This window comes from Gymnoscopelus braueri, assembly GCF_963280865.1.
Source record: "Gymnoscopelus braueri genome assembly, chromosome: 9".
NCBI classification, from domain to species: Eukaryota; Metazoa; Chordata; class Actinopteri; order Myctophiformes; family Myctophidae; genus Gymnoscopelus; species Gymnoscopelus braueri.
This window is the reverse complement of record NC_137610.1, coordinates 33,678,486-33,695,696: the sequence shown is the minus strand read 5'-3', so window position 1 is coordinate 33,695,696 and position 17,211 is coordinate 33,678,486. Positions and strand designations below refer to the sequence as shown.

At 40.3% G+C, this 17,211-nt stretch overlaps 1 protein-coding gene across 1 annotated transcript; it reads right to left on the bottom strand.

Moving 5' to 3' along the window:
• Positions 1–2,052: 2,052 nt before the first annotated feature.
• Positions 2,053–11,239, bottom strand: LOC308091867 (pyruvate kinase PKM-like). The gene is made up of 11 exons (XM_080437606.1): positions 11,197–11,239; positions 9,088–9,266; positions 8,761–8,852; positions 6,545–6,676; positions 6,152–6,338; positions 5,791–6,061; positions 5,506–5,656; positions 4,907–5,059; positions 3,903–4,069; positions 2,845–3,026; positions 2,053–2,671 (listed from the first exon to the last, which is right to left on the bottom strand). The coding sequence occupies exons 2-11, from the start codon at positions 9,236–9,238 to the stop codon at positions 2,565–2,567; spliced, it is 1,593 nt and encodes a 530-aa protein (XP_080293732.1). The 5' UTR covers positions 9,239–9,266; positions 11,197–11,239; the 3' UTR covers positions 2,053–2,564.
• Positions 11,240–17,211: the final 5,972 nt, after the last annotated feature.

Sequence of the window (17,211 nt, the reverse complement as noted above, 5' to 3'; positions counted from 1 at the left end):
CCATTAGCACCCTTATGCAATAATCTATGGTTTTGTTGTTTTTTGTTTGTTTTGTTGTGTTTGTTTTTATGGGTGCACAAAGGTACTGTGAATTGAAGCACTGTCCTCTCCAGCAGCGAACGTGCAGGAGTGAAATGATTTGTCGGTAAATAGAATAGATTTCAAGCTGGGTAAATATAGCGATTGTGGATAATCAAACATCCTGAAGCCAGCGATGCACTAAGCTTGATCTGAATGTTTATTGCACCAATCAAAGGGCTAACAAAGTGGTTACTTGGACACACAGTGAACGAGAGACTGTCAAGTATCATATTGCTGCATATTATACCTCTTTCATTGTATTGATCATACAATTTGACTTCCGTTGAACAACTGCTGCTTGCGATGCTATGCTGAACCAATAAGGAAAAAGCAGTCTTGGACTGATAGCTTTCTCTTTTTGTTTCCTTTGTTTCTTTTGTTCACTGAACCAGACTTATCAGACCTGTAGGGATCTTAAATCCTGCTTCTTGTTTATAATTCCATCTATTTTAGGTCATACCGATTTTCTGCGCCTCTCGACTAGCTGTGAGGGTCACACATCTCAGAGGGTCTGAGAGTCCAGAGGCTCCAGTTGCCTAGTTACGGAAGCTGAGGCCCAGAGCCACTGAGGCTTTCGTGCCCCAGTCTGACTGACTCTGACCCTACGGGGAAATGGAGATAACATCAACATCAACTAGCCAGTCACTGCCACTGGGCTGGATCAATCCCTCATTACTATTCTCCCCCAACCCGCCTATCCCATGCACCCTGCATCTCCCCATGCCACCCACACACGAGTGCACGCACACCCACCCAATCACCCACACGCACCCACGCACACAAATTAACGAACTAACAAATGTGCGTGCCTACGCACACACGCACGCACACACACACACACACACACACACACACACACACACACACACACACACACACACACACACACACACACACACACACACACACACACACACACACACCTGCCACAAGGACACAGATTGAATATTGTATTACCTTGAGTGTATTCTACTCAAGGTTGAGGTTAAGTGTTGTGGTGGGGGTGGGGTTTCATTCATATCTATCTATCTATTCCTTTTGCATTATGCTACCTTTTTAACCAACAGTTTTACAGATTCCATCATAAATGTATGTTTTGAATTAAATGCAATAAAAAAAACACATATGGTAATTTAGCCTCCGTGTTGTTGGTGTTTAAAAGTGCATATGGTGGTGTGAGGGGACTCGGGTAAAACTATGTTAAAGTTGCAGCGCTTAAGCCGGATTATGAATAATTTGTAACACTAGCGTTGTCTAGTGCTACCATACACAACAGTAAGGATTATTGTGTGCTGTTTTGTTTTGTGTATTCTCCACAAAATAAGTTATTTGGCCTCTGCATGTAGGTACGTATGTTGGTTGAGTGATGAGGAAATATACACAGTAGAATCTTGTTTGTCTAATTTAACTTACATTGAGCAGCTGGGCCAGGCCATTACATGTGAGAAATAATTCCTATGTCTCATGCTATGGACACACAGTATTCTCTCAGTGATATTAGCTAATGGCCACAGAGCCTTGATATCAGTAACCATCTGTTTGCCACCAGATGGTGTAATGTGTTCTGTGGAACAGAAGGGGGCATTGATGTGCAGGCATCCTTTTGTTTTCTTTTACAGAATGGAGTGGTCAATATTTTCCAGCCATTCTTGTAACAGCTTGATTTGGATTTTATTTTATGAATATTCTTTTCATTCTTTTGTATTATATAGACTATTAAACTAGTTTCAAGTGTGGATGCAATGCTCCACAGATAGCAATGGAGACTAATATGGACTATTTTGGACTAATATCCAAAATAGGGACGGAAAATTGAAAGTGGTCAAAATAGGCATATGTGTGAATAGAATGCATTTCACATTTTGAACATATGGATACGAGACTAATGCAGGAAATACAAAATGAATTCTCGTAGAACAACTTGTTTGGTGTAGTGCAACTGTGAATAAGAGAGAAAACTAACACACTCAGTTGATCCAGGTGTTCAGTTTAATGGAAGTCATACCAGATCACGTCACAATCCAGATAACAGCGTGATACCACACCTTTCATGTCAGCCTGATGCCGTCTGTCTCAGAAGAAGTCAATAACAATGCAGAGCTGCACTTATTATTCAAACTACAAATGAACAGACAATTTTACTGGAACGTGCTCGTCTGACTCCTTTCTTATAAAGAAGAGCGACGTGCAAATAATAAGTGACAGAGGACTTTGCATAAAGAAAGGCTTTTTGTCAAACCAAACCAAAGCCTCTGGCAAGTATGACTTGGGCGGTACTGGATGGAGCACCTGGGCGCAGGGAATACAGTAAAGTGTAAAGGGTTGGTGAATGACACCGTGCAAAGTCCTTTCATGATGTGGCTTACTTAACATTTGAGATGACATAGATCTCTAAGTTAGGGTGGTTGGGAGGTTGGTGTGTATGGGGGGATTGCAGGAGAGGGGATGGGGGGGCAGTGGTTACAAATGTCCCTTGATGGTGTTTATGGTACAAGCACAACACGCATGGTGTTGGTGTAACCGGAGCCTGGGCGCCAGCCGGTCACGACAATGACCACATCGCCGGACTTGAAGAACTTGTGGCCCTTGCCTGTGGATACAAGGAAAAGGGTATTAAGAGACAGAGTCAAACAAAGATGCTATCAAAACGATTATTAAGATGTACAAGGAGTCAACTGTTTTGTTGTCTAAAAGGGAAAGGAGGGGTTCATATTCAAGGGAGGAAATGGATTAAACCCATAAACGACTGGTCGGATTACTCACCAACTTCCATGGCAAAGTTCACACGCAGGTCAACGTCCTCTGCCCAGACATCGTTGGCGGGCTTGGTGTACAGCACTGGGTAGATGCCACGGTACAAGTGGCACTGGCGGGCAGTCTGACCACAGCGGGTCACAGCAACGATAGGAGCACGAGGTCTGTACCTGGACAGCATGTGAGCTGACCTGCAGAAACAATTTGTATATTAGTTAGCTAGATGGATAGATAGATAGATAGGTGTGTGTGTGTGTGTGTGTGTGTGTGTGTGTGTGTGTGTGTGTGTGTGTGTGTGTGTGTGTGTGTGTGTGTGTGTGTGTGTGTGTGTGTGTGTGTGTGTGTGTGTGTGTGTGTGTGTGTGTGTGTGTTTCATTTGTTTACATTTGTAATGCGAATGAAGAAAAAAAAACTGATTTGTGATTCAATTCAAAGCTATATACCAAATTCATGGCATCATACAGTATATGGAAACATTGTATGCCGAATAGAGAAAGAGGGGATGAAGCAGGGGATAAAATTAACTTGTGAAATGTCAGGGTTCACTATTCAAAAGGTCAGGAATGGACCAGAGGTTGTGAGTGCAGTTCAGTGCAGTTAAGAGTAGATGCTCGTCACACGAGACGCAGCGTTCTGTCTAATGAAACTAATACATTTAATTGATGTTGTTTTTAAATGACACCATTGAATGGCAACGTATAAACTAGGGCTGAAGTGGTTAATCAGACTAATAGATATAGTTTATTATAAAACAATCGATTATAATTTGTTCACGTTGATCTGTTAATATATAAAAAAAATAAAAATATTATTAAAAAAACACATTTCTCGATTATTCAATTAATCGCAAAAGTGATAATCACTGAGAAGATAATCGATAGTTGCAGCCCTAGTTCTGTTAAAGGGCTCCGGAGGGAGGAATTGATGGGTGGATGGGTGGATAAGTGGACAGGTGGATGAGTGGAGAGATGGGACAGTTGGAGGGGTGGCTTTCAGAGACTTGAAGCATCATGTGACCTCATGATGCTGATAGTATGATAGTGTGGGAGGCGGTTGTCGCTACCTACCTGCCAGACTTGGTGAGGACGACGATGGCGCTAGCGCAGCATTTGAAGGAAGCCTCCACGGCGCCAATGGCGACAGACTCAGTGGGGTCACGGGTCAGGTGGGAGGTGCGGCGAAGCTCCTCAAACATCTGTCTGTGGAACATGGCTGCCTCTGCCTCACGAGCGATCTGAGCATGTGCAGACAGACAGGAGAGTTGTCAGGCTTTTTACCTTGTACAACTGGCTTTACACATGCAGAAGTTAGTGCATACTATAGATCAGACACACACACACACACACACACACACACACACACACACACACACACACACACACACACACACACACACACACACACACACACACACACACACACACACACACACACACACACACACACACACACACACACACACACACACACACACACACACACACACACAGACAGACAGCCTCATTACAATAGTTTCACAATCACTCAACTAATGAGACTAGATTCTTCTATTAAACCTGTTCTTTGTCCATGGCTGAAATGTGTCAGGGCTGGTTGAGAACCAACGCTTACATGGGACAAATATGACGTGAGTTTAAGACAGTTAAAGACCGTTAATCTGAATGCAGAGGTTTGCATAACTGTGTGTACATTGACACGTGAAGCCAAGCAACAACAATGTCCAAGACGTCCAAGGACTATTGCCGTATGAAGCAGGTTCTCAGACTTATGATCACACAGTTAACAGCAAAATCCAAACAGACAGTCGCTCAGTTTAACAGCAGGTGGACAGGAGGAGGGATAGGATAGACAGGAATGCATGGAAATTCATTTAAACATACTGTAAATGTATGAGCAGTTTGTAGAATCCAAGCCAAAGGTCAAGCGGAGGCTGTGCACGGACCACAGGAGGCAGAATGCTACAGTATGTCATTCTATATGATCTACATTCAGTTATCATCCCATCAATCCCTGATGCAGTTAGAAAACGACTCAACACTAATGGTGCAACAGGACCACTGCTCTCTCTCACCATGTGTTGAGTACGGACTGCCTCCAGTGGGTAGTCTCCCTTGGCTGTCTCACCACTCAGCATGATGCAGTCGTTGCCATCCAGCACGGCGTTGGCCACATCACTGGCCTCAGCACGAGTAGGGCGGGGCTTCTTGATCATGCTTTCCAGCATCTGATGGAAAAGGACGAGAGATTGCGCGAGATCATTTACCGCTAATCTGCACGGCTCTATGTCACGTTCACGGCGCCACGCTGATTCTTCCCATGTGAGGATAGTGCTCACTGATTTACAATTCAGAGTTTGACATTTAGCAAGCTCAGTCTTATCCAGAGTGACTTACAAAGCACAAGATCAGAGTTGGCAGCATGAACCCTAATCAACCAACAACAGGGTAAGCAGTCAAGTAAACAAAGTGCTACAAAGTAACTAGGACAGCAGGTAGACCTCAAACCTAGCATCTATCTAAATAACGTAATAATAATAAAATAAAAAACAATAATCTGTGTACAATTACACAGCATACATCTATATACATATATAGCAACTGTGAGCAAGTAAACAACATGCATCTTGATAACGAGACTAGCATCTGTCTACACGTTGATAATGTGACTGACCTGTGTGGCACAGGTGATGGGCTTGCCAATTCTGGTGCAGCGGCCGGTCATCATCTTCTGGGCAATGAAGACCTTCTCTGTGGGGATCTCGATACCCAGGTCACCGCGGGCCACCATGATACCGTCACTGGCCTCCAGGATCTCATCAAATCTGCATAGCAAAGGTATCATGAAACAAATGAATTCTGCGGAGCAATCATCTCCAAATCCCCAAACTATTTGCTGTAGCTAACTGGGGAGATGTGTATGACGTTTTAAGATGTCCTTATATCATCTCCTACCCACCTGCGCACACCCTCGTGGTTCTCCAGTTTGCTGATGATCTTGATGTCCTTGCCCTTCTCGCCCAGCACCTTCCTGACGGCATGGACGTCGGCAGCCTTACGGATGAAGGAGGCAAACACCATGTCAACTCCCTGCTCCACGCCGAACTGCAAGTCCTGAATGTCCTTCTCTGACACGGCAGGGAGGTCCACAGCGGCTCCAGGCAGGTTGACACCCTTCTTGCTGCCCAGCGTGCCGCCGTTCTCAACCTCGCACATCAAGAAGTCGGCACCTGTGGATAGAGGAAGATGAAGTTGCTCAGAGAGGTAATAACAAAGAACAATGGGTTTAAAAACTGGTGACTGCCTGTTTGTGACCGTACCAATTTCCTTAACCATGAGGGAGATGAGACCGTCGTCAATGTAGATGTGGAATCCCATCTGCACAACCTTGGTGATGTTCTTGTAGTCGAGCCACAGGTTCGCCTCGTCACAGTTGTCCATGAACTTGTCGTCCGTGGTGAGCTTGATCATTGCGCCTTTCTTCAGCTCCACCTCAGCAGTGCCGCTCTGAGCAGGAACGGCAGAAACACCAAACATCAACAAGCAAACAAACATCAGCTAATTTATGCTCAGCATCAAACATTCCACTTCTGCAGAAACACAGGGAAATGGTAGAGCTAATAATCACAGGAGTGAGCGTTCATATAACATGTATGGGATGTGCATTAGTACATGTTTGGAACATAAACAATTGCCTTTCGGAGAGTACTCACGCCCTTAATGAGTCCAGTCCTGATTTCAGGTCCTTTGGTATCCAGAGCGATGGCCACTGGTCTGTACTCAATGGTTCCAGGTCCAAAGCTCTCGGTAGCCGCACGGACGTTAGCGATGGTCTCGGCATGGTACTGTATGGGGTGACATATTCCAGGTAAAAAGCTGTTAGAACATTCTCATATGAATGGAGTCAGTTCCTTGTATTTACTGTACATGAATGTATATGTATTCTTATTTATGTGTATACATTTCATATGCCATACTGTATATGCAATGCATTCTATGCCTCAAGCTATCCATTTAAAATGCACCTGGCTTATGAGACATACAGTATATAAATGATATAGCATACCTTACAATGTTATGTACATTGTAAGGTACATGACTGTACATGACAAGTTTGTCATGTACAGTATGACTTGTAATTGTCAACACACACAAGAATCCAAGTGGAGTTCATTCATCCTTTCTGTATGGTATACAGATAATAATAATACATTGTATTTGTACTGCACTTTTCATTCACAGGGAATCCCAGAGTGCTACATGGTAAAAACAGATGTCATAATTGCATGCTAAAAATGTGTACAATACCGCATGAAAAATGTATTACAGCACAGTAATATGGTGGTGTCAAGCTAATGAGAAGAATTAATGTGAAACATTAAGTTGGTTGAAGAAGTAGAACCCGCACACCAAAAATATGGTAGACACTTCTTTATTTGAAAACATTTACATTTCGATCCATTATGGATCTTCTTCAGGTCAGTTTAACATGCCCTGACCTGAAGAAGATCCACAATGGATTGAAACGTTGTCAATAGAAGTCTCTACCATATTTTCGATGTGCGAGTTCTACCTCTTCAACGTTATGTATTTTTAAGCCAGCACCCACAGTCGATGTGCGTATAGCTAGGTATCCTTAAAGAATTAAGTCACGTTGGACAGCATAGTGCCGATTGCATAACTACTGTAGTATGTGTACGGAATCACAAGCAACACATTGGCACATGACGAGCGGAACACACTGACCATATCAGGTGTCACATTTTTTTTGACCTATTAAGCTGCTTATGGCTAGTTTTTTTTTTCCCAGATTAAATATGTACCATACCACAGTATGATTCATACTTAAGCTTACTCTTATTTTAGGTGTATGTATTATGTAGTTGCATACATGCAACTGGTCAGAGTGGACAATGACAGGTCACATGCTATCTTTAAAAAAACAGAAAGAAAATAATCTGAAAATATAAAAGGAATACAGGATTGACAAAGGACAAATCTACTCTTTAGCCAGTGACCTATGCCTCGTCCCTGTGAATACCTTCCAGTCATACTGTTGCTGAGAGACTGGCATAAGAGAAGAGCTATTTATAGTTGTACTGACAACTGACACCAAAGAGACAGAGGTCAAATGTCTGCTCTCCTTCTTACAACAAATCTCTTAAGTCACTTTATTTATAGTTTCATTGATAAAAAATAATAAAAAATAATACTAATTTGGTCAACTTTCACCTGTTCTGTGTGTGTATAACCTGGACTTGTTAGAAAGACTGGCTTCTTGCTGTTGCCAGCATAGCGGTCAAAAAATGGTGTCCACAACAGCATCAAAGACATGAATACACGGCTAGCGTTGTGACACTTTGAACCCTGGATAGGCATACTACAGCTGGTTTTATCCTTTTTTTGGGCGGGGGGTTGATCCCTTAACCACTTAAGCCCTATATTATACGTTGTCTTACGATGGTGTCACGCTGCAAAAATAGCCCATCTACAAGCTCACAACGCGACGAACTGTGAGATTGTAGATCTGTTATTTTAGCTATTTGTGACCATTTTCACCTATAATGACATGCCCAAAATAGGGACGCCAGGTTGAAAGTGGTTAAGGTGACACCAGCTGAGAAAAGTTGTCCGTGACTTTCAATGGGAAAAGGTCAGAAATCTAATATGTAGCCATTTGCTCTTTTCCAGTTGGCCAAGCTACTGATAACATAGAGAAGACATGGGAGGCACAAGTATGAGTCTACGTATCACCTTACAGCCACTGGTTACTAGGGGATGAGTATAATGTCACAGCAACTGTTGCAGCTCTACATGAATGAAGGAGATATAAATTGTATGTTGTCTTTGGTCAGACTCCGAATGGAAACTTCATTTAAAATGAAACTAAGATGTTGTCTGTGGCTATGGTGCAACATCTCAAACTGACCTCATGTGTGCCATGAGAGAAGTTCATTCTTGCAATGTTCATCCCAGACTTGATCATTTCCTTGGCCATATCCACAGAACGGGACGCAGGTCCTGCATGAAGATGGCAGAACAAGGAGAGCTTATAGGGGGGCCTGACACGTACAGGACTAAAATGTATAACGGAATGTGGAGGCTGTCGAAAGACCTATTCAGAATAATCTCTTTCATAATGTCAATACAACATGAGATACAAAAAGAATGGCATTGGGGAATATGTCTAACCAATTGTGCAATGTCAATACAATAAGAGATACAGAAGGAATGGCATTGGGAAATAATGTCTAACCAATTGTGCAGATGATGCCAGTGTTACGAGACACGGCGGGCTCAGAGTCGATGTCCAACAGGCACAAATGCTCGAGGTGTGTGTCAGCCATGGCAGCATGCAGCTGCTGGGTCTGAATGATGGAGGAGCCCATATCCTTTGCCTTCGACATGACTGGATCAGTATCTGCAGGAAACGTCCTGAGGAAGACAGTGAGGCAACGTGTGATCAGTTAGGATATACTCGGTACAGTACAGTACAGTACAGTACAGTACAGTTCAGTTCAGTACAGTACAGTACAGTACAGTACAGTACAGTACAGTACAGTACAGTACAGTACAGTACAGTACAGTACAGTACAGTACAGTACAGTAGCTGAGCAGCCATCTCTGCCTCTGATACCCATCCAAAAGCCTAATGTATGTATAGCTCACTTTAGATGAGTGATTGTTTATGAAAATCAGCGAGCAGCAGCGTCATGTGACAAAGTATTAAGCTGAAGTCAGAAATAGACATTCATGTGCACGCCAAAAAGTGAATGCCAGATCTTAATTTTACAGTTGTTAATACTTTACACACGCCGCAATATTACAAGACTTGGACTTTTGGATGAAAACAGAAAGGCTCATGAATACTTACTGCTAAACAACAATATCTCACTAAGATGAACACATGAAGATGAAATAACATAAACTGGGGACTACAGCATGGATGCAACTCAATGGTAGTCGATTCGAGTCATTTACTCAATAATTGCTCGTAATAAAAATGTGACCTCTCTGTGGATGGCAGGGTTAATTTTAAGCCCCTAGCTGCCAGACTGAAGCTGTGCAAGCTGACCAAACAGTGTGTGCAAAGAGAAAGACCAACACAGACAACATATGAGCCTGCATGACTGCACACAGGCACTCTCCCACATATCACCAGGAATTCAGACAGTGCAAGAGGAGCCGACGCATTTGACAGGATATAGATGTTACTCACACAACAAATAACCACAGAACTCAAAGGAAAACCTGAGAACTGGGCTATTGCCAAATTACGGTAATTCATTTTACAGGTGATTGAGAATTTAGTCACTATGCAGTACAGGACAATGTATGAATAGGCTATTATAATTTAGCAGGTGCTAGCCGCCACCTACAGTATAGTGGAATGCAAGATGTGTGTAGCTTTATATAGAAAGCTCTGGCATGTAGCCTACTATGAGACTGTCCATGCCGATAAGCATTCTTCTCAAAGAACACATGCACTTGAGAGAATTTTTGGAGCCTGAAACAAGTTAACCGGTGGAAACCAAACATCTAAGTGATATTGACAAGGGCTGTTAAAGAGCACTAGACTTTATGGATTGAAACAAGAAATCAAATAAATAACGAGTTTCTTTATGTTCTAAAACCCAATTTTCTCCTATCGGATCATGTAGGCTACACCATCAAAGACTACATTACCTATTATCAAACTTAAATAAAATAACCATACGTGTAGGCTACACCATAAGATAGTATACAGAAAAAGCTATATGATATTTGTACAGTATATTTCATTATAACAGAATAACTTCAAAAACACAATTTCTCTGTTCTGTGGAAAATTAAGTTGCCTATATTGACAGTCTACTTCCACCACAATGTCTACTAATAGACATATAAATGTACTATTCCAGACAATAGCCAAAGTGTTTCTTAGACTTTAGATCTATTGAAATCCAAATGATTAATTTATTCAGTTTAATTATTTGTCATAGTAGTCCACTTAACTCTGACAGTATACAGTTACAGACCTGTAAGGATCAATTTAGACCCCCCTAAAGGAACCCAGAGAGACCCTGGACCCCACTATTAGACCCACTACAGTTACAGTAAGCCCAGTGGAATAATGCAAACATCAAATATAATATCCACACAACCCCTCAAAACTGATTAAAATCAGGCAATAGAAAGAAATGACTCCATTAGAGGATGGTATGAAGCCTACTGACTCACTATGCAAAATACAAAAAATATAAAACCAAATATAATATCTACACAACCCCTCAAAACCAATTAAAATCAGGCAATAGCCTATAAAGAAATCACATGTCGCCATCTTCATTAGAAGGTGGTAGGAACTAGAAGTCTCCTTACTTACCAGGTGAACTTTGCAGGGACCAATGCGTCCAGCAGGTCGCACGGCACCCAGTTAACCCCTCAGATCAGCCGGATCTACTTTTGGGGTGTGTTCTTAAAGTATCCATCCGACGACAGGAAAATAGGACGTCTCATCAATCAGGACTACATTGGTGGCTATTTGTACAGTGAGTTGAATTCATGCTTTTGACGGGGAAATAGCCTACATTGTTTTACATTGTAATACATCTTTCAATCTCCGAATTCCCAGCACAGAACAGAGAACAACACAGAACTATGAAAGAACTTGGGGCAGTGATACAGTGCATGTGTGAAACGTCTCATTGACCAATCGCGAAACTTTGCACGGTGGTACTTAAACTATCCTGAACACTGAGTTATAGAACCTGACAAATGTGTTGCTGTTTCTGGTTACACTATATTTTTGCACGGCATGGCAATGTTTAGATTGCATTATGAATAACAAGCCATACGTAGGCTATTCATGCAGCTTAGACTAAACTCTAGGTATAGGCTACAGGGGGTCAAATTAGCACTTCAAGAGCATATTGAGTTGAGCAAATATGAAACTTTCCCTCATAGTTTGTGGTGGCAAAAAAATATAAATACAATTGCAATATTATACACTAAAAGCTCAAATTGTGTGGAGACTCAGAGCAACTTATGGTAGACCTTTAAACTTTGTCAGGTTTTTCATGAACATTAAATACATTAATAAAATAATAATAAAATAATTAAAGGGATATTTCACTTTCAAAAACACTTTTGGTAATTTTATCGTCTCTACAGGCCTTTGTGAGCCCCCCAGACAGTTTTTAAGTTGCTCGATTCAGTATTTAGATATTTGATATTCATTTTATCAGACACGCCCCCTTCCTATACAAACCCATTGTAACTTAACTTATTTAAACCATGTTAGATTCATCAAAAACACCCGTCCTTGGTTCTGGTGACTCAGCCTGCCCCCCTAATACGCGAGGGGGCCGTGTTTTTTCAATTACTTTTTTCATTTATTTTAAATATTTTTTTTTGAAAATTAAAACAATAAAATACAATAAAAAAATAAAATAGAATAAACACAGCCCCCTCACGCATTAGGAGGGCAGGGTGAGTCACCAGAACCAAGGACGGGTCTTTTCGACGAATCTAACATGGTTAAAATGGAGTTTGAAGTTACTGTTTGTATAGGAAGGGGGCGTGTCTGATAAAATGAATATCAAATATATAAATACTGAATCGAGCAACTTAAAAACTGTCTGGGGGGCTCACAAAGGCCTGAGTAGATGATAAAATGACCAAATGTTTTTTTGAAAGTGAAATATCCCTTTAAATAATAATATTGATAATAATAATAATAACACTTTTAAAACGCTTTTTCTTCCCAAAATACAATTATGTAATTTCTCATAAACGAAAAAACAGCATATGGGTTAATTTCATATGGACATAGGCTACACTTTATTCTTTGGTATCACTTTGAGTCAAAGTGTATGTCAACGTCTTTGACAGAGTTTATTTTAAGAAATGAGTCATTGCCAGTGACCCACATTGGGTCCATGCCAAAGAATCCCATATGACATATGTTCTGTGACATGTGTAGCCCATGAACATGCTGTACTGTACCAGGAGGCATAGCAACTGGTGGTCTAAATTCAACTTCTGCAGACAAGGTCTACAGTGATACTCAAGCTTTTTCATTTTTAGTACCCCCGATTTGATAATTAGGTCACAGACCCCCATTTCACTTTTGGACAAGAACATTTATTTTGTCAGACACGATTTGGTCCAATATGTTCTGTCATTTGGTCCAGAATATTTTTACTGCCTTATGGGTATAGTGAAACTGATCAAAAGAGCCATTCTTAAAAAAATAAAAAGCCTATGACATATCCTGCTGTAGCTATACTACAGTATGTACTTGTATCTCTGCAGAGAAAGCGTGTAATTTGGTTTTCATGTAATTCATAAATTCAACAATAATCAGAAAACATATCGCATTCTGTCAGTGCCTTAGAAATGTTTAGGCTTGGTTGTGTGCATGTCAGAAGTCACTTTTACACAATGTAAAGACCTCAGGTCTTCTTTATGATCTGAGAATGGCAATGCTCTGTTGTGTAGAACCGTATAATACAGGATAAAAAAATGGCATTGTCAAGTCACTGAAGTTGACAGTTTTATGGACTGTAGCCTATACTACTGATTTGTCATCTTCTGCAGTGCCCCTCTCTCTTTCTAAAGATAACAACAGCTCCCCCTTGTGGGTGATGACCTGAAACTGAACTAGCCTACTTGCCACTTTTTTATTTTTGTTTACAAATAACGCATTTAACGCAATATTCGAACCCGGGTCTCCCGCGTGGAAAACCAACATCTTACATGCTAAGCAAATGTTACACATAGTCAGACCCACAGTCTGACATTCCAGAGTTATGATTGACATAGCAGCGCCCCTCAGTTGATTTGATTTGATTTGATTTATTTGCACAACATTTTTGTATACATTTACAGGACAGTTATTTCCGAGGGAAACATTATGTGATAGTTGTTGTGCCGGTGAGGTAAGAAACCCTGGGGGGCTTATGTGAGAACCTCACCGTTTACATTACATATAATAAGAGTTATTTAATATTAAAAACAAAGACAAACAGAAAAAAACAAAAACAAAAATAAAATATAAAAAGTATATACATACTGTATACCTATGATAAAGGGTATAGGACATCTGATAAAAAATAAAAGTACAAGACTGAGCAGAAGAGACAGAACAAAACAAAACAAAAGCAAAAAGTATTGAACAAAGCAAAACAATTATGCTGTTACATATTTATGTGAATATCAGGATGAAAATATTTGGAAGCTGGTCTAGTTTACCATTTGGGTATTTAACTTACTTATTAGGCTTCTTTTATAGGTAGGTAGGGAGGATGTGGTAGCCACCAAACTGAAATGGGCATTCCATAGTGAAACTGAAACCCCTTCTTCTTCCCCATAAAATTGACTGAGGTCAAAGTGGCCTTGACCCCTCTGTACATGACATCAGCTTGTGACTGTAGCCCTGAAACATAAGCGTCATGTGAACGATGGCTACTTGTGACTGCAACTTGTTCTTGTTTGCGGATGACTCGGCTCTGCTGGTCTTGGACAGGGACAAGTTGCAGGTTGAAAAATCCCTTAGCTCTGAACTTGGTAGAATCTGCACCTGGTTCGCCGATAACAAACTATCATTACACCTGGGATAAACTGAATCCATTCTCTTTGGGTCTAAAATTAACCCTGGCAAGGCAGGCGGCTTCACAATCAAAGTGGGTGACAATGTTATCACAAGAAAAGAGGAAATTACCTACCTAGGTTTAGAGGTTTAGAGGCAAATCTTTCCAGTGATAAAATGGCAACAAGAGTAATCAAAAAAGTCAACCAAAGAACAAGATTTTTGTACGGCGTCTCCTCTCTGGTCAGTAAGAATTCTTTGAGGACTCTAACAGGAGCACTCATCCAAGGTTACTTCGACAATGCATGCACCTCATGGTATCATAACACCACAAAGGCCTTAAAAACAAGGCTCCAGACATCCCAATACAAGGCTACCTACATCTACAACTCATCTAACCCCTGCTCACCTTGCTAGGGTTGGATGGCTCAGGGTAGAGGACAGAGTACAGCAACTTGCAATGGGCCTGGTCTACAAGACTACATAAGAACTGTTAACTGTGCATATTTCTGTTTTTGTTTTCAAACTGTTTATGATGTTTTGCATAGTAGTGTATATTTGTCTGTCATTAAATGTTAAATGTTAAAAGAATTGAGTACAAAGGACCCCAATGGAAACAAGCCATAGGCTTTCTTGGGTTTAAAATCCTGTATTGAACTGTACTTTCCAGTGCTTTTTTTTGTTGCAAACTGCTAATAAAGTATTCAATCAATCAATGCCCAACACTGTCCCAGCTGATTTAAGCATTTTCTCCTCTGCCTCTTTCCTGTTTCCCCCCCCCCGGTTTTTAGACACCAGTGTCCTTTGTTGAGATTCTGAATTCGGTAACACTTGCTATGCATCCCATGTCTATGATGCTTTATACACTTACAATGCATTATAATAATCCACTTATAACACTTTATAACTATGGTGATAATCATTCACAAATACTCATACTGCTTTATAACAATAGCCATAACACATTATAAAGCATTTCATAATGACTTTATGTGGTCAAGTATTATAATTGTCTCTGTCTTAAAGCAACAAATTACTTATAGTGACTTATAATGACAGTATAATGATTATGAAGCATTATAAAATAAGTATAATGTCTTAAAACTATGAGAACTAACATGGGATGTATAGGAAGTGTCAATATAAAATGGTTAATGATTGAATTATGAGTACTTATGAGAGCTTACTGTAATTATACAGTTATAAGCATATTACAATGCATTTACGTAACCTTATGATTAAAGATGCTTTATAATATTATGATTATTGTTATAAATCATTAGGAGGGTTTATGTGTGCATGTATCTACAATTATACAGTGTTATGAGCAGATTATAATGCGTTATAGACCCGGGATGCATAAAGTGTTACCCTGAACTATACTAACTCCCCCCTGACTCCCCATCTTCAAGTCCAGTGACTGATTAGTACAGGGCTGAACATAATATAACATACGTTATTGGTAAGTTGTGAATACCAATAAATAACTTTGTGAAATTAACAGCTTTTCATTTATTTATCCCACTGATAGTTATAAAACATTAAACAATGTAATTAAATTCATTATTTATGTGCACTTAAATGTTTTTTTTTTTTATGGCCTTCCTGCCCTGGCATTTGGCCCTTGTGCCCTCAAAACTGTGATTGACAAAGCAGATTCAATTGAGTTGTGTGGTTTTTCAGTAGCCTATGCATGTGGTATTTTGAGCGGCACTATGATTGGTCTACTTTTGTGGGAACAGAGTTACAGAGATAAAGACAAACTCTTGGACACCATGCCATAGCACTATTTGATAGGCTATCATTTTGAAACAATAGCTAAACAACTGCTGAAGCAACCACACTCAGGTTTATATCCAAACTGACCAATTCCATATGCTATGCTATGCAACCACAAAGATATACTGCTGTATGTCCATATTTAGTCTGATCCCTGTACCATTTGATATGACCCACATATGTTGTTAATAAATCATTCATCATGAGAGTTTGCACAGAAGGTACAGATTGTTCTTAAATGGCAGTAGGCTTATAGGGACAGTGATGGACACAGAGAGCTCATCTAAGTTTAGCATCCATACTGTAGCTGGACACTGCTCTGTTACAGCTCGGCTGAGCTCGCAGTTGTCTGTGTATAGTTAGCAGTGCAAAGCACTCAGCAGCTGCTGATATCTTATCCGCATGGAGTGAAGGTCTATACTATTCTATAATTTGTGCTCTATCTATTCTATTCTATTCTAAATGGTTTCTAAATGACAAAAATAACTACTATATGAATTATGTTTCTTATTTATTTTTCAATGTTATATTTAGTCAAAATGTATCAGGGCCTGCCCTGAGCAGTGAGTCCTCGGTTCAATCCCCACCGGCCAGACCATTAGCTGAATGTCATTCCCACACTATCTTCTCTTTTCCTGTCTCATCACTATGTCCACTAAGGGCTTAAAAATGCCATTACCCCCCCCCCCCCTTAAAAAAAAAAGAACAAGACAAAGATTTCAGTGAAACTTTTAATTAGTCAAATAATGAAATACAAATAAAATAAAAACATAACAGCCGTGGGCATAACATTGGCTTAATTAAATGCCATAAAAATATAGACAATGAAATACTTAGAACAGAGAAGAGTGGCGGAAGACCTGTGTTCTGTAGTAGGCCTAGTCTGTAATACTGTATATGAAGGTGCCAGGTTATTAAACGTTTTATACAGAAATAAAAGGGATTTAAAATCAATTCTAAAATATATGGGTTGCCAGTGCAGTGTCACCAGAAGTGGACTAATAAGATCTCTTCTAGTTAGTATTCATT